The 22815-nt window shown below is 43.7% G+C and overlaps 2 protein-coding genes and 1 long non-coding RNA gene across 12 annotated transcripts in view; 2 read left to right on the forward strand and 1 right to left on the reverse strand.

The window, feature by feature from the left end:
- Positions 1-16463, forward strand: part of TBC1D8 (TBC1 domain family member 8) — a 141079-nt gene extending 124616 nt beyond the window's left edge. For all 9 annotated transcript variants that reach the window (XM_086327922.1, XM_086327929.1, XM_086327923.1 and 6 more), the window contains 3 exons: positions 12158-12247; positions 14330-14427; positions 15508-16463. In XM_086327922.1, coding sequence (XP_086184048.1) covers positions 12158-12247; positions 14330-14427; positions 15508-15975 — 656 coding nt within the window. In that variant the 3' untranslated portion in view covers positions 15976-16463. The remainder of the gene's footprint in view (positions 1-12157; positions 12248-14329; positions 14428-15507) is intronic.
- A 24-nt stretch (positions 16464-16487) lies between these two features.
- Positions 16488-16927, forward strand: LOC147363697 (uncharacterized). Its single transcript, XR_015137374.1, has 2 exons — positions 16488-16563; positions 16707-16927. It is a non-coding gene; the product is annotated as an uncharacterized LOC147363697 (long non-coding RNA).
- Positions 16928-17079: 152 nt separating this feature from the next.
- On the reverse strand, positions 17080-22431 carry RPL31 (ribosomal protein L31). 2 transcript variants are annotated; one of them, XM_086327936.1, is made up of 5 exons: positions 22390-22431; positions 21873-21979; positions 18673-18798; positions 17450-17562; positions 17080-17144 (listed from the first exon to the last, which is right to left on the reverse strand). In XM_086327936.1, the coding sequence occupies exons 2-5, from the start codon at positions 21977-21979 to the stop codon at positions 17113-17115; spliced, it is 378 nt and encodes a 125-aa protein (XP_086184062.1). In that variant the 5' UTR covers positions 22390-22431; the 3' UTR covers positions 17080-17112. The 2 variants fall into 2 exon arrangements, with proteins under 2 accessions (XP_086184062.1, XP_086184063.1); XM_086327937.1 differs by having other exon boundaries at positions 22223-22412.
- Between the last annotated feature and the right edge of the window lie 384 nt (positions 22432-22815).

A 22815-nucleotide genomic window follows, 5' to 3' on the forward strand; every position in this document is an offset into this window, starting at 1 on the left:
ACAAGCTGGAATCAAGATTGCCGGGAGAAATCTCAATAACCTCAGATATGCAGATGACACCACCCTTATGGCAGAAAATGAAGAACTAAAGAGCCTCTTGATGAGAGTGAAAGAGGAGAGTGAAAAAGTTGGCTTAAAGTTCAACATTCAGAAAACGAAGATCATGGCATCTGGTCCCATCATTTCAAGGCAAATAGATGGGGAAACAGTGGAAACAGTGTCAGACTTCATTTTGGGGGGCTCCCAAATCACTGCAGATGGTGACTGTAGCCATGAAATTAAAAGATGCTTACTCCTTGGAAGGAAAGTTATGACCAACCTAGATAGCATATTCAAAAGCAGAGACATTACTTTGCCAACAAAGGTCCATCTAGTCAAGGCTATGGTTTTTCCAGTGTTCATGTATGGACGTGAGAGTTGGACTGTGAAGAAAGCCGAGCGCCGAAGAATTGATGCTTTTGAACTGTGGTGTTGGAGAAGACTCTTGAGAGTCCCTTGGACTGCAAGGAGATCCAACCAGTCCATCTTAAAGGAGATCAGTCCTGGGTGTTCTTTGGAAGGACTGATGCTAAAGCTGAAACTCCAGTACTTTGGCCACCTCATGTGAAGAGTTGACTCATTGGAAAAGACCCTGATCCTGGGAGGGATTGGGGGGCAGGAGGAGAAGGGGACAACAGAGGATGAGATGGTTGGATAGCATCATCGACTCAACAGACATGAGTTTGGGTCAACTCCGGGAGTTGGTAATGGACAGGCAGGCCTGGCGTGCTGCAATTCATGGGGTTGCAAAGAGTTGGACACGACTGAGCAACTGAACTGAACTGAGACAATCATACAATTTTTATCCTTGATTTTTGTTGATGTTGATTTATGGATGTTGATACATCCTTACATTCCTGTAATAAATCCCACTTGATCATGGTAAATAATTCTTTTAATATATGTTTGAATTAGATATGCTCATACTTTGGGGTTTTTACATCTATTTTCATCAGGGATATGGGCCTATAATTTTTTCTTTATGGTATCCTTGTTTGGATTTGATATGGGGGTAATTCAGGCCTTTTAAAACGACTTTTGAAGCATTCTCTCTTCAGTTTTTTTTGAGTTTGAGAAGTTTAGGTATTAAATCTTGAATGTTGGTAGAATTCACTAGTGAAACCATCTGGTCCTGGGGTTTTGTTTGTTGTTGTTGAGTCACTCAGTCGTGTCTGATTATTTGTGACCCCATGGACTGTAGCGTGCCAGGCTTCCCTGTCCTTCATTATCTCCTGGAGTTTGCTCAAACTCATGTCCATTGAGTCAGTGGTGCCATCCAACCATTTAATCCTCTGTCACCCCCTTCTCCTGCCCTCAATCTTTCCCAGCATCAGGGTCTTTTCCAATGAGTTGGCTCTTCCCAGCGGGTGGCCAAAGTATTGGAGCTTCAGCTTCAGCAACAATTGCTGGCTCAATATTCTTTTCTTTTTAAATTAATTCATTTTAATGGAGGATAATTTCTTTACAATATTGTGATGGTTTTTGCCATACATCATGTACTATTGATCTGTTGAGATTTCCTGTTTGTTCATGATTCAGTTTTGGAAGACTGTATGTTTCTAAGAATTTACCCTTTTCCTCTAGGTTATTCATTTTGTTGTATAATTGTTCATGAGTTTCTCACGATCTTTTGTCTGTAATATCAGTTGTAACTTCTCTTTCATTTCTGACTTTGAGCTCTCTTTTTCTTGGTAAGACTAGGTAAAGGTTTGTCAATTTTGTTGATCTTTTCAAAGAAACAGGTCTTAGTTTTATTGACTTTTTCTAGTGTCTTTTTAATCTCTATTTCATTTATTGCTATTAATTTCCATTAGAACTGATTTTGATGTATCTTGTAGAATTTGAAATGTTATATTTCCATTTTCATTTGTCTCAAGGTAGTTTTAAAATTTTCTCCTTGATATCTTTCTTGACCTACTGGTTGTTTAACCTCGACATAATTTGTGGTTTTTCCAGTTTGTTTGTTCGGTAATTGATTTCTAGTTTCATACTATGGGGTTGGAAAAAAATGCTTGATATGATTTCAGTCATCTTAAATGTATTGAAACTTGTTTTCTTGGAGAATGTTCCTTGTGCACTTGAGAATATGTATTCTGCTACTTTGGGATAGAATGTGTTGTATATGTGTGTGGTTTAAGGCTGATGCTTCATTATTGATTTTCTGTCTCGATGTTCTATCCATTAATGTAAGTGAGGTCTTAAAGTCCCCAACTAGTGCTGTATTGCTGTCAGCTTCTCCCTTTAGGTCTGTTAATATTGGCCTTATTTATTTAGGTGTGCCTCTCCTGGGTGCATCAGTACTTACACGTTATATCTCCTTGTCGGACTGACCCCTTTCTAGCTTTTGTTTCAGTCTGTCTAGTGTAATATAACGGAGAAGGCAATGGCACCCCACTCCAGTACTCTTGCCTGGAAAATCCCATGGACGGAGGAGCCTGGTAGGTTGCAGTCCATGGGGTCGCTAGAGTCGGACACGACTGAGCGACTTCACTTTCACTTTTTACTTTTCACTTTCACGCATTGGAGAAGGAAATGGCAACCCACTCCAGTGTTCTTGCCTGGAGAATCCCAGGGACGGGGGAGCCTGGTGGGCTGCCGTCTATGGGGTCACACAGAGTCGGACACGACTGAAGTGACTTAGCATAGCATAGCATAGTGTAATATAAGCATAGCCACCCCAGCTTTCTTTCTGTGTTCATTTGCAGGGACTGTCTTTTCCATCCCGTCACTTTCAGCTTGCGGCCTACTATCTGAGTGGGCCTTCTGTAGGCAGCATATGGATGAGTCCTGTTTTTTCATCCATTCAGTCAGTCTTTTTTTATTGGAGAATTTAGTCTGTTTACATTTAAAGTAATTACTGATAGACATGTACTTACTGCTGTCTTGTTAATTGCTTGTTGTAGTTCCTCTCTTTTCCTTTTTTCTCTCTTCCCTTGTGGTTTGATGACCTGTGGTGTTACATTTAGATATCTTTCTCATCTTTTGTGTAGGTTTTTGCCATGTGGTTATCACAAGTTTCATTATGACAGCCTATAGATACAGATATAGATATCTATATATAGATCTATACCAATCAGTTTTGATAGCAACTTAAGTTTACATGTATTCTAAGAATTATGTATTTTTACTCCCTCTTCCTACATTTTACTTCAGATGTGAAGTTTTACATATTTTATTTTTTTATATCCTTTGGCCTGTTATGCTTTACTTAATTGTACTGCTTTTTTCTTTTAACCATTTCACTAACTTTGTAGGTGGTTGAGCAATCTCTATATTGCCTTTATCAGTGAGATTTTGACTCTGTTATATTTTCTTGTTGCTAGTTAGGACTTTTTCTTTCTAGCTTAAAGAAGTCCATTTAACCTTTCTTATAAGGCTGGTTCAGCGGTGGTAGAGGCCTTTATCTGTTGTTTGGAAATGGTCTATCTCCCCTTCAGTTCTGAATAACAACCTTGCTGGGTGGAATACTCGTGATTGGAAGTTTTTTCCTTTTAGCACTTGGAAAGCATTGTGCCACTCCCTCTGGCCTGCAGTTTCTGCTGAAAAATCAGCTCATAGTCTTATAGGGGTTCCACTGTACATAACAACATTGTTTAACAGATGGAAGAGAAATATTCCAGATGATCTGATACCACATCAGGTTATACAGGGATGAACAGTATTCTAGAAGATGACTAAACCTGGAGTTTTCATTGCAAAAAAATTGATCGATATGTAGGTATTGGTCATTTTACTCAGCTAGTTGCACTAATTGGACTTCCAGAAGACAACTTCCTGGAAGAACATTAGATCCATTAGGAAGAAGCATCAAAACCAGCTACTGAGAATGATGTATTGGAATTGGTAAATGAAGACAAATGAATGAGGCATTGGAGGCTTCCTGTAAGAGAGCCTGCTGAGAGTGGAGCTGACAGCATGGGCTCTGTTCCTCCTGGGAACTCCAGGATGCAGGGAATACATTGTCAGACTTGCAGAGCAGCTCCCAGAGGTGTCCCTGCTGCTCTGGATCCATGTGAAGTGATGTTTTCAAAATGATGACTCAAGTAAAATTGGAGCTGCTTCAGTCTTTGTATTCAGCTTTAGGTGAAGAAGTAGAGATTTCTTCCTGAGGTTGTTTACATGCAAGAGTGCATTTGCTGTTCAAAAGAAGATTTTTTTCAGGAGTTGAGTTAGGTGGCTCAGTGGTAAAGAATCCTCCTGCCAATGCAGGAGACATGGGTTTGATCCCCATTCCAGGAAGATCCTACATGCCTCAGAATAACTAAGCCTCTGTGCCACAACTATTGAGCCCATGCTCTAGAGCCCGGGAACTGTGAATACTGATCCCATACACCACAGCTACTGAAGCCCATGCACCTGGAGTCTGTGCTCTGCAACAAGAGAAGCTACCACAATGAGAAGCCCGTGTGGCAGAGTAACTTGCCACAACTAGAGAAAAGCCTGTGCAGCAGCGAGGACCCAGCACAGCCAAAAATAAGTGTCTTTTAAAAGTTAAGTTAAAAAGAAAAATGTTATAAATGATTCCAATTTACTGTTTATTAAAGATAGTTTTATTTTGCTGCGTTGCACATAGTGCCAGATCTTAGTTCCCTGACTGAGGATCAAATCTGTTCCCCTCTGCAGTGGAAGCACAGAGTCCTAACCACTGGACTGCCAGGGAAGTCTCAAAGGTAGTTATTTTAAAAAGGACTTAAAATGTTGAAGACCTGAGTGAACTTCATTGAGAATTGGAAGATCACATGAAAACATGAATGTGCACTGACAAAGTATGGATTCAAAGCAGAAATTCATCTTAGAAAAATATGAGGTTATAAATGCTTCATTAATGATGTTTCATCAGTATTATAATTTGAATCCTCAAGCATAATTATAGACTAAAACAGCAATATCTATATAAATGAGTTTATATCAATATCTGTATAAATTTTTAAATACATGATATGAAAAAATGTTGGCTGGATTGAAAATTCACTCATATAATGGGACTTCCCTGATCAAGGAACTAGATTCTGTGTGTTGCAACTAAGAGCAAAGATCCTGCATATTGCACCTAAGACCCAGTGTAGCCAAATAAATACTAAAAACAGGAAACCAAAATTCAGTCATATTATCAAAAAAACTCAGATTTGTTAGTAAGGGAGAATCATCATACGCTTGAAGTAAAACAGAAACATCTGAGCCATTCAAATTCTCAGTACTGGCAAGAAAGCAGTTTCTATCAAGTACAGCAATATGCCATTTGCTTCTACCTTCTTGTCCAAATAGTTTCTCAGTGATGGTGACAGTCCATTTGAAGAGGTTATTATTTAAAAATCCTAATCAGGAATCGCATGGAGACATTTCAGTATAATATCAGTATGAAAACTAATACTAAAAGTCCTGAGCACGCTAAGATTTCAGGACCACTTGACTCATTTTGTTACTTGGCAAAATGTATTTTGTACCATTGCCCTTGATTAAAGAGTGCACCTTGGAAGTTCAAGTCCATTGACAGAATGGCTCCACTTTCGAAGTCTGTGCAGTACAACTGAAAATATACTAGATCTTGCAAGGTGGCCATGCTCACTGCTCTACCACCAACACTGAAATACACTAAATCTTTGCATGACATTGTCTGCTTTGTCCAGAATACCTGCAGATAAGACCCAGAAGTACTGATATGAATATATATGGGCTTCCCATATATATTGAGTAGGTCAGTGGTAAAGAATCCACCTGCCAGTGCAGGAGATACAGGAGACTGGGGTTCGATCTCTGGGTCGGGATGATTCCCTGAAGGAAATGGCAACCTACTCCAGTATTCTTGCCTGAAAAATCCCACGGAGAAGCCTGGGGGCTACTGTCCACAGGATCACAAAGAGACTTTAGTGCCTGAACAACGACGACGACTACTCATATAAAACCGTAGATTTTGTGGAATATTCACTGACGATGACAACCTTAGTAGTAGTATGGAATGGGAAATCATGTGTTTGAAATTACTATCAAGACACACGGCATGGACAACTACTCTTTGTCTAAGAAAAAAAGTTGTGGCACCCAGGTCACGTCCACCATATTGGTTCTTCACTTTTTGGTCAGCCTTTTCTTCTGGTTATACTAAGAAACAATACTGAAGGTAAAATCTATAATCTCCTGCCCTTGAGACTGCGCTGATATGTGCGAATACCTGTTGGAACCCAAGGGACTGAAGGATCGTTACACCACTCTAAGGACCAGATTATTAATGGGCATGACCCAGTTGGCATACACGAAGAAGGCTTATCAGTTAACATGGAAATATGTGAACTAAATGATGACTATAGTCATGAAAGATCAAAACCTCCCCCGGAGACTGGAGACAGTCAGTCTGAAGACTCAGAGTCTAAAAATGGATGCTGTACTATGGAAACTTGCAAAGGTCAACTTCTCACAGGACCCAGAAGTGATAGTTTACATCTGATAACTTGGGCAGTACTGATGCCAGCTGCATCAGAAATGATACCAGGCTCATTCAGTTTGGTGACAGACAGCTGAGGCTAGATGTAAGTCTGATCTTTGGATTGGGATCCTGAGTTGAAAATATCACTTGAGGGTTTTGAAAAATATGAATAGTATAGAATAAAAACCTCCTAAGGAACATTTTATGAAATTAAAAGATTACATTGAACTTCTTATAATTTTATTTATTATTTATTACTGGCTGTGCTGAGTCTTCATTGGTTTTGCTTGGGCTTTCTCTGGTTGTGGTAAGCAGGGGCTACTCTGTACTGCAGTGTACTGGCTTCCATCTCAGTGGCTTCTCTTGTTGCGGAGCACAGGGTGTGGGGCACTCGGGCTTCACTAGTTCCAGCTCTCGGGCTCTAGAGCACAGGCTCAGTAGTTGTGGCTCACAGGCTCAGTTGCTCCTCAGCACTTGGGATTTTCCCAGATCAGGGATAGAGCTCGTGTCTCCTGCATTGGCAGGCAGACTTTTTACCACTGAGCCACCAGGGAAGCTCCTCCACTGAACTTTCTAAAAGAGAAAAGCTAGTTGCTTAAGACCCCTGATATTATGCAAACTGTCAAGGAGCCACTAAGATTGGATTTGTGGTCCCAGTGAGTGTTCAGTATGCATCACAGCTCAGGAGGTTTTCTGGATTATATATCTGGGACACAAGTTGGAGAGTTTGGTTGATCTTCCTATCCTACTGATGACTTGGGTATACTGGAATTCCTAATTGATCCAAATGCAAGTCTGTGCTGTTAGAAGTTGATTGCTGTTTCCAGCCACCATGGAGAGGTAGAGAGGGGTACTGTTTGGCTTTTTCAAGAAGAAAATATGATGGAAAATGGTATTATTATTTAACATTTTATTTTGTATTGGTTGTTGTTGTTCAGTTGCTCGGTTGTGTCCAACTCTTTGCGACCCCATGGACTGCAGCATGCCAGGCTTCCCTGTCCTTCACTATCTCCTGCAGTTTCCTGAAACTCATGTCCGTTGAGTCGGTGATGCCATCCAAGCATCTCATCCTCTGTTGCCCCCTTTTCCTCCTGCCCTCAGTCTTTCCCACCATCAGCGTCTTTTCAATGAGTCAGCTCTTTGCATCAGATGGTCAAAGTATTGGAGCTTCAGCATCAGTCAGTGAATATTCAGGGTTGATTTCCTTTAGGGTTGACTGGTTTGATCTCCTTGCTATCTGAGGGACTCTCAAGAGTCTTCTCTAGTACCACAGTTCAAAACATTAATTCTCTGGCCCTCAGCATTCTTTATGGTCCAACTCTCACATCCATACATGACCAATGGAAAAACTAGTTTTGACTACACAGACCTTTGTCAGCAAATGATGTCTCTGCCTTTTAATACACTGTCTAGGTTTGTCATAGCTTACCTTCCAAGGAGTGAGTGTCATTTAATTTCATGGCTGCAGTCACCCTCCACAGTGATTTTGGAGACCAAGAAAATAAAGTCTCTCACTGTTTCCATTGTTTCCCCATCTATTTGCCATGAAGTGATGGGACTGGATGCCATGATCTTAGTTTTTTGAATGTTGAGTTTTAAGCCAGCTTTTTCACTCTCCTCTTTCACCTTCATCAAGAGACTCTTTAGTTCCTCTTCTCTTTCTGCCATTAGAGTCATCTGCATATCTGTGGTTATTGATATTTCTTCCCCAGCAATCTTGATTCCAGCTTGTGCTTCATCCAGCCTGGCATTTCGCATGATGTACTCTGTATATAAGTTAAATAAACAAGTTGATAATAGACAGCCTTGACATATTCCTTCTCCAATTTTGAATCAGTCTGTTGTTCCTGTCTGGGTCTAACTGTTGCTTCTTGCCTGCATACAGGCTTCTCAGGAGGCAGGTAACATGGTCTGGTATTCCCATCTCTCTAAGAATTTTCCAGTTTGTTGTGATCTACACAGTCAAAGACTTTAGTGTAGTCAATGAGGCAGAAATAGATGTTTTTCTGGAATTCTGTTACTTTTTCTATGATGTAATAGATGTTGGCAATTTGACCTCTGGTTCCTCTGCCTTTTCTAAATCCAGCTTTTACATGTGGAAGTTCTCAGTTCACGTACAGTTGAAGCCTCACTTTTAGAATTTTGAGCATTGACTTTACTAGGGTGTGAGATGTGTTCAATTATGCAGTAGTTTGAACATAATGTTTGGCAGTGCCCTTCTTTGGGATTGGAATGAAAACTTACCTTTTCTAGTCCTATGGCCACTACTAAGTTTTCCAAATTTGCTGGCATATTGAGTGCAGCACTTTCACAGCATCACCTTTTAGGATTTGAAATAGCTATTTCAAATAGCTCAGGAATTCCATCTCCTCCACTAGCTTTGTTCATACTGATGCTTCCTAAGGCCCACTTGACTTCCTACTCCAGGATATCTGGCTCTAGGTGAGTGACCACACCATTGTGGTTATCTGGGTCATTAAGACCTTTTCTGACAGTCCTTCTGTGTATTCTTGCCACCTCTTCTTAATCTTTTCTTTTTCTTCTTTTAGGTCCTTGCCATTTCTGTCCTTTATTGTGCCCATTTTGGATGAAATGTTCCCTTGGTATCGCTAATTTTCTTGAAGAGATCTCTAGTTTTTCCCATTCTATTGTTGTTTTGTATTTCTTTGCATTGTTCACTTAGGCTTTCTTATCTCTCCGTGCTATGCTTTGGAACTCTGCACTCAGATGGGTGTGTCTTTCCCTTTCTCCTTTGTATTGGAGCGTAGCCGAGCACACTGTTGTGATAGTTTCAGGTGGACAGCAAAGGGACTCAGCCATACATATACATGTGTCCACTCTCCCCTAAACTCCTTTCCCATCCAGGCTGCCACATGACATTGTAGGCCCTTGTTGGCTATCTATTTTAAATATAGCAGTGTGTACATGTCCATCCCAAACTCATTATCCCTCCCCACCAGCAACCATAAGCTCATTTGGAAAATGGTATTACTTTGATGACTGTAGTGTAAAGTGCATCTGAAGGCCAAACAGTGTTGAAAGCAGTCTGTGTCCTCTTCTGCCAGAGATAAGCAGCTTTCAGTGGAACTGGTGTTTTTCCCCCACAAGCATCCCATTCAGAAAGTGATGAGATAGCAGTGGTGCTGACAGCGTTTCAGGGAATGGACGTGTGCCCCGACTAATGATAGTCCCTGCAGCCACAGGGAGACGTCTGTGCGGGTGTCTGTTGAAGCCGTGCGCTTATCCACCCGTCACACAGACATCTGAGATCAGGAGTTTCAGATAACCGAATGCAAATCCTTCATCCAACTTTTAATTTGTGCAGAATGTGAAGTGAGACACAGTGAAAAAGCATTAATAGGGTTGTCTCTTAATCCATGTATAGTGCTCAACTGTGATTTACAGGTATACTGGACTGTCAGAACAAGATTACATTGATAGTTCATAATTTCATTTTAAAAGGTTGAAAGAACATTTGAGGATTGTATAGACTCTGTGGACTGTTTTTCCTAATGCACTGTAGCTTACATTTCTGAAAGAGTAGATAACAGGATGAGCATTTTCCAGTGAGCTCCCAGCCTCCTCCACTGTGCCCTGGGGTCCAGTCCAGGTCCAGGTGCTTAATGCTGAGATGGAGGGGAGAGAGGTTGTCGAGCACTGCTCTGAGGTTGGCTGGCCTTTTCTGGCTCCCTGTCACTGTTGATGCTTGACCTACCTCCTCTCTGTGCTCCTGTGTGTGTGTATTAGTTCTTTTGAGAGCATCCTCCTAGAGTGACTTTTGTACACGTTTCTCCTGTCTGATATGCTGAGCTCTTTTAGGGTAGGAATCTAGTATATGCTTGACATCCCAGTGGCTGTTACCTAGGAAGCAGTTTCTATGGTGACTGCCTCAAGTACTATCCAGTGTTTGTAATTTTCCTCCTATTCAGTGTGAGTGGGCTTCCTTGATAGCTAGTTGGTCAAGAATCTGCCTGCAATGCAGGAGACCCCAGTTTGATTCCCAGGTTGGGAAGATCTGCTGGAGAAGGGATAGGCTACCCACTCCAGTATTCTTGGGCTTCCCTTGTGGCTCAGCTGGTAAAGAATCCGCCTGCAGTGCAGGAGAGCTGGGTTCAATCCCTGGGTTGGGAAGATCCCCTGGAGAAGGGAAAGGCTACCCAATCCAGTATTCTGGCCTAGAGAATTCCATGGACTGTATAGGGGGTCACAAAGAGTTAGACACGACTGAGTGACTTTCACTTTCAGCGTGAGTGGATTCTCACATGTGTCACTGCGTAGAATATGTTTTGGGCAAAGTTGGAAAAAAGAAATGACTCAATAACTTTGGGGGTGGGGAGTGGCGGTGACGGTGAATAAAGACCAGTGGAAAAGACGACAACCCCAAGCATCCTCCACCTTTCGAACCCCAGAAACTTACTTCGCAAGCAGGAAGGAGGGTAGCTTATCAAGGCTGTGGTGCCATCTTGTGGCTATTTGTTGGATCACAACAGAATTTTGCCTTTTATTTATTCTCAGTGATTGGCTGTTTTGAAGTTTCAACATTTAAAAAATGAGGACCCTTCATTTGCAGTCCCTTTTACAATTTGTTTGGTAACAGCTTTATTGGTTTATAATCCACATACCATAGAATTGACTCACTGGATGTGTATAGTGTCTGATTTTTAGTATACCCATTACAGACCATCATCACAATTTTAGAATATTTTTATCCCCCCCAAAGAGCCTGCACCCTTATTTACTGTCCCCAGTCCGCACGTTTGCCCCCTGCTTCCAGATACATCTGTTCTGGGCTTCTCCTGTAAATGGAGTCACACTGCATGCACCCCGTGTCTGCCTGCTTTCAGTTAGTATGTCTTCAGGGCTCACCCACGTCGTGACATCAGTGCTTCCTCCTTTCAGCAGCTGAATTGCTACTCTGCCGGGTCTGCCGTAATTTGTTCATTTCAATTGATGAGTACTTGGTTGGGTTTGTTTGGGGCTTCCCTGATGGCTCAGTCGGTGAACAATCTGTACTTTTTGGCTCTTTGGAACAAACACTGCCGTGAACATTTGTGTACAGGTTCTGAGTGGGAATGTTGTCATTTCCTTTTGATATATACCTAGGAGTGGACTTGGTAAAAATGGCAACTTAATGACTTAATTTTTGGTAACTGCCAAACTGTTTTCCAAAATGGTTATGCCATTTCATATTCACACCAGCAGTGTATTAGAGTTCTGATATAATTGTAGTTTTGTGTATTTCCAGAAAACTCATAACAGGCTTTGAATTCAGGAAAGCTTTTTTCAGTTTTAGCTAGAAGTTATTTAAGTATACCATGATGTGCTAATTACTGAAAAAAAATTACATCATCCAGAGGTGTTACGTACTTCTAGAATTTATGTGTGTATGTATATACATACTTATAATTTGAAATCAATTTTTAACCACATGGACATTTTTCTAGGTCAGTATTGGCAGTGTCTTATGAATTTGTGTCACTGCAGTACCTACAGACATCAGGGGAAAGACATGAGTGTATCAGATGCTTTTGACTTCTTCGTGTACACAGGGCTCAGACCAGAGAGGACCCTGCAGCCCTCAGACTGGGGGCTTCTAGCTTAGCCTTTAGTTTTCTTGCCTAAAAAGCTAAATTACTGTTAGTTTTGGTTAAGACACAATAATTTTTCCAATTTTTAAAAATTCTTATTTTTAAAAAGCACTCACTGAAAATGACCGAGACAGCCAGTCACCACTGAAGAACCCTCTGTTGTCGACGTCAAGACCCCTGGTTTTCGGCAAGTCCAATGGTACGTACCTCTTTTCGTTCTTCTGACCAGGCACACCACTGCAGTCTTTCAGAATGGATTTCACAGCTATTCTTGGAAGCAGAGCGTCTCTTCCTCTCCCTCCTAGGAGCAGATACTGAGACCACTGCTTCAGAGGCCAAAACCTTGCAAGGTGCAGTGTACTGGGTGACTGCCCTCAATCCTCCCATGTTTATTCCTTTAATATTGCAGGGGTTGTCCTATAACAAGAGGTCACTCAGCTGTCATCATCTGTTTGTGGCCACTTTTTGTGCAAGACCTTTGTACAAGATTGATCTCTGCTTTTCAGTTTGTATGTGGTATTTGCTTAGTGGAGTCCCTCATCCCTTCACCACTCCTTTCCATTTTCTTTTTGTTTCCATGGAATTTACTTCAGTTCAGTTCAGTCACTCAGTCGCGTCTGACTCTCTGCGACCCCATGGACTGCAGCACACCAGGCCTCCCTGTCCATCATCAACTCCCAGAGCTTACTCAAACTCATATCCATTGTGTTGGTGATGCCATCCAACCATCTCATCCTTTCATTCCTTTCTCCTCCCACCTTCAGTCTTTCCCAGCATCAGGGTCTTTTCCAATGAGTGGCTAAAGTATTGGAGTTTCAGCTTCAGCATGTCCTTCCAGTGAATATTGAGGACTGATTTCCTTTAGGATTGACTGGTTGCCTCTCCTTGCAGTCCAAGACACTCAAGAGTCTTCTCCAACACCACAGTTCAAAAGCAGCAATTCTAAGGCGCTCAGCTTTCTTTACAGTCCCAACTCTCACATCCATACATGACCACTGGAAAAACCGTTTCTTTGACTAGACAGACCTTTGTTAGCAAAATAATGTCTCTGCTTTTGAATATGCTGTCTAGGTTAGTCATAGCTTTTCTTCCAAGGAGCAAGTATCTTTTAATTTCATGGCTGCAGTCACCATCTGCAGTGATTTTGGAGCCCAAGAAAATAGTCTCTCACTGTTTCCATTGTTTCCCCATCTATTTGCCAAGAAGTGATGGGACCAGATCTTAATTTTTTGAATGTTGAGTTTTAAGCCAGCTTTTTCACTCTCCTCTTTCACTTTCATCAAGAGGACTTTAGTTCTTCTTTGCTTTCTGCCTTTAGGGTGGTGTCATTTGCATATCTGAGGTTATTGGTATTTCTCCCAGCAATCTTCATTCTAGCTTGTGCTTCATCCAGCCTGGGATTTCACATGATGTACTCTGCATATAAATTAAATAAAGCAGGGTGACAACATACAGCCTTGACATACTCCTTTCTGAATTTGGAACCAATGTGTTGTTCCATGTCCAGTTAACTGTTGCTTCTTGACCTGTATACATATTTCTCAGGAGGCAGGTCAGGTGATCTGATATTCCCATCTCTATGAGTTTTCCGTGTTGTGATTCAGTGAAAGGCTTTGATGTAGTCAATAAAGCAAAAGTAGATGTTTTTCTGGAACTCTTGCATTTTCAATGATCCAACTGATGTTGGCAATTTGATCTCTGGTTCTGCCTTTTCTAAATCCAGCTTGAACATCTGGAAGTTCACAGTTAATGTACAGTTGAAGCCTGGCATGGAGAATTTTGAGCATTACTTAGGTAGCATGTGAGATGGATGCAATTGTGCAATAGTTTGAGCATTCTTTGGCATTGCCTTTGGGATTGGGATGAAAACTGACCTTTTCTAGTCCTGTGGCCACTACTAAGTTTTCCAAATTTGCTGACATATTGAGTGCAGCACTTTCACAGCATCATCTTTTAGGATCTGAAATAGCTCAACTGGAATTCCATCCCCTCCACTAGCTTTGTTCGTAGTGATGCTTCCTAAGGCCCACTTGAGTTCGAATCTCAGGATGTCTGGCTCTAGGTGAGTGGTCACACCATCGTGGTTCTCTGGGTAATAAAAATCTTTTTTGTATAGTTCTTCTGTGTATTCTTGCCACCTCTTCTTAGTTATCTTCTGCTCCTGTTAGATCTGTACCATTTCTGCCCTTTATTGTGCTCATCTTTGCATGAAATATTCCCTTGGTATCTCTTTAATATTTTTTACTTAGACTGAAATCTGTATTCTTTCCTTTGTCTCAAGGTGATACAATTGATTATCAGAAACAGCTGAAGCAGATGATTAAAGATTTGGCCAAAGAGAAAGACAAAACTGAGAAAGAGTTGCCCAAAATGAGCCAGGTATGGACTTTATTCTGTGCAGAGAATTTACTACTTCAGCAAGTGATGTGTTCAGTGGTAAGCTTTTTAATGAAGCCGGACTCCCACCTTACCTCCTAAGCTATAATCAAAGGATCTTTAAGACATTTTAAACATTGTGACATTTAAATAGGAAATATTTAAATTGTGATCCAGTCAGCTATTCACATGTTCAGCACTCTTCAGAACAGGGTGCTAGCACACATTTCATATCCTCAGTTTCTGTATCAAACTCATTTACCAGGTTGTGATGCAGATTCATTCCCTGGAGCAGTAGAAGCTATTAGGGAGACTGTGGACACAGAATTTTTCATATAAGAAGTGTAGTTTCCTGAAAGTCACCGACTACATATTACAGTGTACTGATATGGCTTCAAGTTCAGACCCCAGGAGTGGGATTTAGCAGTTTTCTTCTTGGTCATGAAACAGTGTTGCCCCACTCTGAGTGGCTTTCAAACATTCATTCTACTCTCTGGATGTAATGTTAAACTTCAGTGTGTCAGTTGTACCTCAGCTATCATGGATATTCCTCTTGAACCTTAAATGCTAAATTAGTAGCTCAAACCATTTTCCTGTTCCTAGAGTGACCCGGAAGCTGAGTCCCACCTCTACTGTGACAAAGATTCTCAATTTGGGCAGGAGTGTGTGTAGCCTGAGAGCACACAAGGCATCACTGTTGGTATTTCCACCAGATTAACAAGTCTAATTTTTTATTATTTCAGTCCTAATATTTAGGCTGTTTCCAAACTTTTTTCTGCTAAAAACCCTAGCCTTCGCACCCTCATAAAACACATCTCTACACACAGCTTCTGAATATATTCTCACAAGTTGTTTTCCTGGGTTGAAGGGTATAACATTTTTAATAGCTGCTGTAAAGACAGCTTAAGTCTACACGGTGTGTGGAAATCCCCTGGACTTGGTGAGTCTTCAAGGACAAAGAATAGCTATTATTTTTTGCTTCAAGAAGTACTGTGTGGTTTTGATCAGAGAACTAAGTGTAAATTTTTAAAACAAAAAACATATTCTAGTTATATTCAGACTTTTTCCTCCTCACATTTCCAGAGAGAGTTTATTCAGTTCTGTAAGACTTTGTACAGTATGTTCCACGAAGACCCGGAAGAGAATGACCTGTACCAAGCCATCGCCACAGTAACGACGCTGCTGCTGCAGATTGGGGAGGTGGGGCAGCGCGGCAGCAGCTCTGGGAGCGGCTCCCAGGAAGGCGGGGAGGAGCTGCAGGCCTCGGCTCCTTCCCCCTCTTCTGAGCAGGACTTGGTGTTTGCCGAGACTGACACAGGGCAGAGTCCTCAGGCGTCCCAGGCATTTCCTGAGGAGGCACAAGGGGACTGGACCGTCTCCCTTGAACATATTTTAGCCTCACTTCTGACTGAACAGTCACTAGTCAACTTTTTTGAAAAGCCACTGGACATTAAATCCAAACTTGAAAACGCCAAGCTCAATCAGTACAGCCTCAAGACTTGTGAAATGAGCCGCCAGTCACAGCCTGAGCTTAAGCTGAGCAGCCCCTAGGACAGCGGTTGGCTGAGACCCATCTCCATACCAAAGCAGAGACCAGGTCCCTGGGTGTGGTAAGCCCGGGAAGCCAGGTTTGTCTAGCTCACTGTGAGGCTTTACAAGCTGGGTACACACTGTGGCTGGGGGGCACTGATGCGACACCCAGCATTTGTTTAGACACTGTCAGTGCTAGAGCTAGTGTTCTGTTCTCAGTTGGAAGCTAAAAAAAGAGAGAGATGTCTGATACTAACCAAGTTGAGAGAAGCCCAAGCACTCATCCTTCACTTGAACGGGAGGGACAGAGTTCATTTTTAAGATTTGAAAGCCACTATCTGTGCAATTGTATTTGGCTTTTTTTGCACTAATTTTGTTTCAATGCTGGTAATTGAAACCATGTTAATGTATTTGGTTGTATTCACTTTGTGTCCTTCCAAAAAATGTGTACAAACCACGCTTTCAATGTTGGCCTCCAAGTTTTTTTAAAAAACAAAATTTTGTACTGACTTGGTTTGTGTCTGTATCTTATTCAGTGTCTAAGGTTTGGACTGGATACCTGGAGACCCACCCCGCCCCCCACGATGATGTTCACAGCATACACTCCAGGTAGCCTCCAACCCCACTACCCTCATCAATAGGGTTTCAAAAGGGCACCTCTTTATGCCATTTAATCCACATCAGTGATGAAACATAATCCCCGCAACACCTTGGTTTCAGGCTAAATTTAACATAACGTTTGTTCTTTTAAGAAAGGTTACCTCTGACCTTTAGCTACATGTGGAAATGGCAACCCACTCCAGTATTCTTGCCTGGAACATTCTAAGCACAGAGGAGCCCGGTGGGGTTGCAAGGAGTCAGACAGAACTGAACAACTGAGCACAAATCAGAAGTGAAAACACCTCATCGGATTACCAAATGGAGCTAAGAATGACAAACTGTACCTCTTTCATTAAATCTAAGACCCTCAAAAGCTTACCAGTTTAGTCTTTTAAAACTCCTGGGAGAAGGGGCCCAGGCATGGCAGCTGGGAAATGCTCTCCAGATGACCCTGTAACTGGGAAATGTTATAAGATACACAAGCCTTCTTTACCTCCAACTAGAAAAGGAAAATCAAGATGCAAAGGCAGTTCAATAACTTTATTGGACCATCAGCAATTAGTTCTCATCCACATTGACTGTCTGTAGATCTGCAAAAGAAGCGACAGCCGGTCACCTTCCACACACACCTCATCCCATGCTCACACAAGAACCTTTTCTGCAAGGGCTTAGGCAAGTATTATTCTCAATGACCTTTCCCAACCCAGATACAGACGTGTTCCGTATCCTTTTGCATTTTCCCACACCATAACACAACTTCAGAAAGGTTTACTAACTATGCCTCTTACTTACATCCCTACTGGAAGAATCCAGAGATACAAGTAAATAGTGTTTGTTGAACAAATGAACTCTGGTTATAATAGGGCCAAGGATTTAAAAATTAAGTAGACCTTACTTTTGAAGGTGGTGACGGGCACGTAGGTAACCAAAGTATAGAGCTTGTTTGGCGAGTCTTCGTCTTCATTACGTTTTCTGGACAACCGCACACGGATCCGGTATGGGACATTCCTGAAAAATACAAAACACAGGTGTGTTGGGATGTGGAGGTGGAAACGGCAACCCAATACAAAAATACTCCAGTATTCTTGCTTGGAGAGTCCCATGGACAGAGGAACCTGGCAGGGTCCATGGGGTCTCAAAAAGTTTGACATGATTGAGCATGCTTGGGATATACCTGTCTCAGCTGGCAGCCACCACTGCCACAGCAGTGACCTCAGCAGAAATGTCAGCCCCACGTGTAAATGTTGGCTATGGGAGCTATGTTAAATCCCAAGCAGCACTAGGTGAACACATGTGACTGTTAAACGTTCAGTTTCCCGGCCTCTCACACAATCCTCCTCATGGCTCACCAACCTCCTCAGCAGCATCACAGCTGACTGCACCTGCTCCTCTGTTGACCCAAAACATCTCTCAGTTCATGGGACACCCCTCTCCCCATCTCAAGGGAGCCCACAAACAGCTTTCATTAGACACTCCCCGCCACGACAGCCCACTGCAGGGCTTAAGCTCAGGTCCCTATCGTTGCATCCACCCCAATGTTAAAAGACCACCCAGATGCAGACAGCACCCCCACCCTGCTCGTCTCAAACTCTCCAGTCCCACTTCTATCCTGGCCCCTTAACTGTCCTTTACAGTAACCCCCAAATCTGCCTACAAGCAGGACTTCTCAGCCTGAGCACCGCTGAGACCTGGCCGCACCATTTCTTGTATGCGTTGTGTGTGGTTGGCCACTCTGTGCACTGTGTAACTGCTAGGAGTCTCTGGCCTATAGCCCACCCCCACTGTGGACACTGCTCTTCAGTCTAGAGAAAGCCAGACTCCACACCATGACCTACAAGGTCTGTCTGCTGCCCAACTCCATCCTCACTCACGGTTCTCAAATCACACTGTCTACTCCACTCTGACTGTTCCCAGGTCACGTCTGTTCTCTTTGTGTGATGCACTTACCTGACCTGCACGCTGCTGACTCCTTCAGGTCTTAGCTCAACACCAGGTTAAAAGGCCTCCCCGCAGATGCTACCCTACTCCCTGAGCCACGGCTACGTGATCTTTTTCTTACACCTCGTGTGCGATAGCTCAGTGGAATGGTGAACTCTCTCATACCCAGACACTCCGTACCTGATCCCTTTGGCCCAGACGGCTTTGTTGAGCCTGGTGTCAATGCGCACATCCGGGGTTCCCATCTCCTTCATGGCAAACTTCCGGATTTCTTTGAGTGCCCTAGGGGCACGCTTCTTGAAACCCCTGAGATTCAAAAGTAAGTGAATGAAGTTGAGTACAAAATTAAATGAAACACACAATACATCGTGTTTTCATAAAACAAATCTAAACTAAACCTCTAACAACACAGGAACAATTCTTCACCACTATGTCATGCCCACCAATTACACAATGGTAATCTTCTATGCACAATCTACTTTCAATAATGTAGAACAAGGATTCAGTCTGTGATCCTTAAAAGATGCTAATATATACACTGGTCAACACTTTCTCTTTTTCTGATAAAGCAAAAATACCCTCAAGCTCTGATACCATCTGCCACAGAGAATATATAATCAAAGAATGTTAGAATATGCTTGAACACAAAGCACACAACACTGAAGTAAATACTATGTCATCAGGTTTCGGCAATCATTCAATACTAAATTAAAGGTCCCTTATTAACTTGGTCTATGATTAAAGACGGAGAAGGCAATGGCATCCCACTCCAGTACTGTTGCCTGGAAAATCCCATGGACGGAGGAGCCTGGTAGGCTGCAGTCCATGGGGTCGCTAAGAGTTGGACACAACGGAGCGACTTCACTTTCACGCATTGGAGAAGAAAATGGCGACCCACTCCAGTGTTCTTGCCTGGAAAATCCCAGGGACGGCGAAGCCTGGTGGGCTGCAGTCCATGGGGTCGCACAGAGTCGGACACGACTGAAGTGACTTAGCAGCAGCATGATTAAAAACAAGGGGCCTGGATGGACTGATTTCCTCTCAAAAAATGAAGGCAACAGTTAATGCTATGGATTTCTCAGCATGTGTCAGGCACGATTAACCTGCTGTTTAGAAACGGATACATAAATTCCTTAAATTTCGTGCTTTCAGTTAAATACAAAATGTGAGAAAGCAGAACTCTATTACTGGCTAAAATGATCAATCAGTTGGTTAAGTGAAAGCTATTCCAAGTGGGGCAGAGACCAAAAGTTAAACAGACTGTGAATGTTAAGAGCCACGTCAGTTACCATATCCGCCCCCTCCCCACTCTACCCCTCACCAGCCTCCTTGAACCCATCAAACAAGCTCACTTCATTCACTTAAATATTTAACCATACAGAAAAAAAATGCTACAAAGAAAAAACCAGAGAAAGGAGAGGAACAGGGAAGGGGGCTGCATGTTTAAGATGACCACAGATACTGAAGTCAAGATCCAAGGAGAAGGGCGCCTGTTTAGCTACCTGTGAGAAAAAGCATTATGGGGGTGGGTAAGACTAAGCTCAAACTGCTGCCCTGAATCAGGTACTTGCCAGCTATGATTAAGTAAGTGGCCAACCCATGTAGAATCATAGCAGAACTCTGGCCTCTTAAGATGGTAAGATGGAAAAAAAAAAAAGATGGTAAGATGGGAAGCCAGCCAATGGAGGGTCTGGGAGCAGACCCTCCAGGTGTTTGGAGTGGAGGAGGGAACCAGGAGCCCATCAAGGAAACAGTTCTTGTCTCCTTGGTGGTGGGAGGCAGTGTACTCAGGCCAAGGAAGGCAGACCCAAGAGGACATGCTCCCTTGCCAACAAAAAGGGAAGGCTGCAGGGAAACTGGAAAGTGTGTGAGTGGGTGGGGTGGGGTGGGGGGGCAGCATGGACACAGGGAGTTTGGTTCAGGGTTATGTAAAATGTGAAATGCCTATTAAAAAACTATGCATCTCAACAGCAGCTGGACATACGAGGCCCTAAAACTAGTTGCTATTACCAAGCATAGTTAGAGAAGGGCTGAGTTATGGACTCAATATAAGAGGATGGGATGTGAGGAGAAACAGAGATCAAGGAGGAGCAGCTGCAGAGGCAAGACAGACACTAGAATGTGAAATCCTACGGAGTAAAATGAATGAACAAAGAACTGCCAATTGTTGCCCATCAGGAACTAAAAACAACCCATTCATTTAGTACTGTGAAGGTCTTCACTTAGAGCTTTTGTAACAAAAATGCCTGAAAAACTCATCCACCCGCGATGGCTCAAACCCACTCTTCTAAAGTCTGGTTAACTGTGTGGCCTGTAAAACATCATCCTAGGATTTACTCTTCACCCTTTTCTCTCTGGATGCTTGTCTACCTCCTCCTAGCTAGGAGGGCAGGATCTTTCGGTTTCCTGTTGAACCTGCAGACCCCAAGATACACTGATGTGCTCAATGTGCTCCCCACATGAATCCACCACGCCCCAAACAGAAAGACTCCATATACACAATACTCCCTGGATCACACATGATCAACACCTGGCCAGAAGTGCCAGGCCCAGTGGGGTGGCTGCCACATGTAGGTCCCTCACAAAATCAGCTGTCCAGATACACCCGACACCGACCAAGCCAGTCAAGAAATTTTTGCAGGGCAATGTTTGCTGTTAAAAAGAATCCAAACAGCAGCATTCAAGAAAAGATGCAGTCTCCAGTATCACTAGTGAGCACCATATGCAGAAAAGGGAAGAAAGGACTACAACCAGATCTCCAGAGACCAACACCAAGAACCCAGACATTGGAAATCACCCCCAATATTCCTGTGTATCGCCAACGCACAACGCACAACCTCCAGGTGTCCTCTCAGCAAACAACTCCACTGACACATCCTTTCCTGGTCTCTACAACGGTTTCACTCCCGGTATTACGACTTTCCCAGTGTCAGGATCCATCTGTGTGCATCAGGGAACTAAAGAAACCGCATCACAGCGTTCCTGTTCTTGGCCAGTCCGGCTTCAATTAACTAGTGAACTTGACTACAAAGACCTAGACACATCAGCGTTCCCTCCTGCACAACCTTCAGGCCTTCAAGGGTTTTATTCAACGACAAAGCAACGAGTGGACTGGTTTAATCACTATATCTCCTCAAGTTGGCTCTCCCAGAAACCTTACCGTTTTACCTCCCGTTTCTAGGTATCAACCTCTGAGGTATTACCCTTTAAACCCTATAAACCTGAAACAGGGTCCATGGAAATAGACTTGAGCTTTCACAGCATTAATGCGTAATTTCTGGCCCACCCAGCCTTCAGGCTAGACAGATTCAGGGACCACCAGACCGTGATTTCGGGAGCCCCCAACAGCAGGGCCAGCGGCAGGCCGCAGGGGTACTCACACTCCATGGATGCGCTTGTGAATGTTGATGGTGTATTCTCTTGTCACCACCTCGTTGATGGCGGACCGGCCCTTCTTCTTCTCGCCGCCCTTCTTTGCGGGAGCCATCTAAACAAACCCAGGCGACAAAGCCGCTCAGGGAGAGTGCGTCAAACCTAAGTCAAGCCCTCCCTCCCGGCACGGCCTCACGCAGCCGCCCTCGGTACGGTTTCCGGGGACAGAAAGTCCGGCCAGGTCCCTGAAGCCCCAGGTCTGGGTAAACAAGCCGGCTACCCCGCGGCCCAAGTATCCGTATCCCTTAGGTGCCGCCGCCCCGGAAACCCCTGCAGCTCGGGTTCCCCCAAGACTGGCCTCTCTCTCTCAGGCTCCGGGAGCCCTTAAATGCAGCGTAGATTCCCGTGCGCCGGGGACGCGGGGTCCCAGGCCAGCTCAGGACAGAGCCTGCAGGCCTGGTCACCACAATCCAAGTAGAGGATGGCACCGGATTACTGCAGACCAAACTCAGCAGCCATACTCACCCTGCAGGGCCGGGGATGGAAAGGAAGAGCGCGAGGGATTGTGGGAGAAGGAAAGCAGCCTCGCAAGTACAACTTCCGGGTTACCTGGAGGCGGGGGAAGGAAGAGGCGCTGCAGTGACGCAAGCAGCGCGCGCCGGGGGGAAAAGGCGTGAAGGCCTCTGGGGCGGGGCCTCGGGCGTCCCGCTTTCTCTCGCAGCTTCCTCTCTCCGGTCTCCACCTCCTGCGCGCGAACGAGGGTGGGAGGGGCTTGCGGTTCGCGTTTAAGTCTTCAGAGAAAACGGGATCCTGGTCCCCAGGTGGAGTGGGGCAGGATAGGCAGAGAAAATGCTCTTCTGCTTTTCCCACTCGCTCAGTGATTCGGCCAGCATTGCCTGAACCTGTGAGCCTGGTTGGCAGCCCGGAGATGACCTACGCGCCTGCCGGCCT

The sequence above is a fragment of the Bos grunniens genome, chromosome 11 (genome assembly GCF_055505025.1).
Source record: "Bos grunniens cultivar Pamir isolate PY7600 chromosome 11, Bosgru_T2T1.0, whole genome shotgun sequence".
In the NCBI taxonomy this organism is placed as follows: Eukaryota; Metazoa; Chordata; class Mammalia; order Artiodactyla; family Bovidae; genus Bos; species Bos grunniens.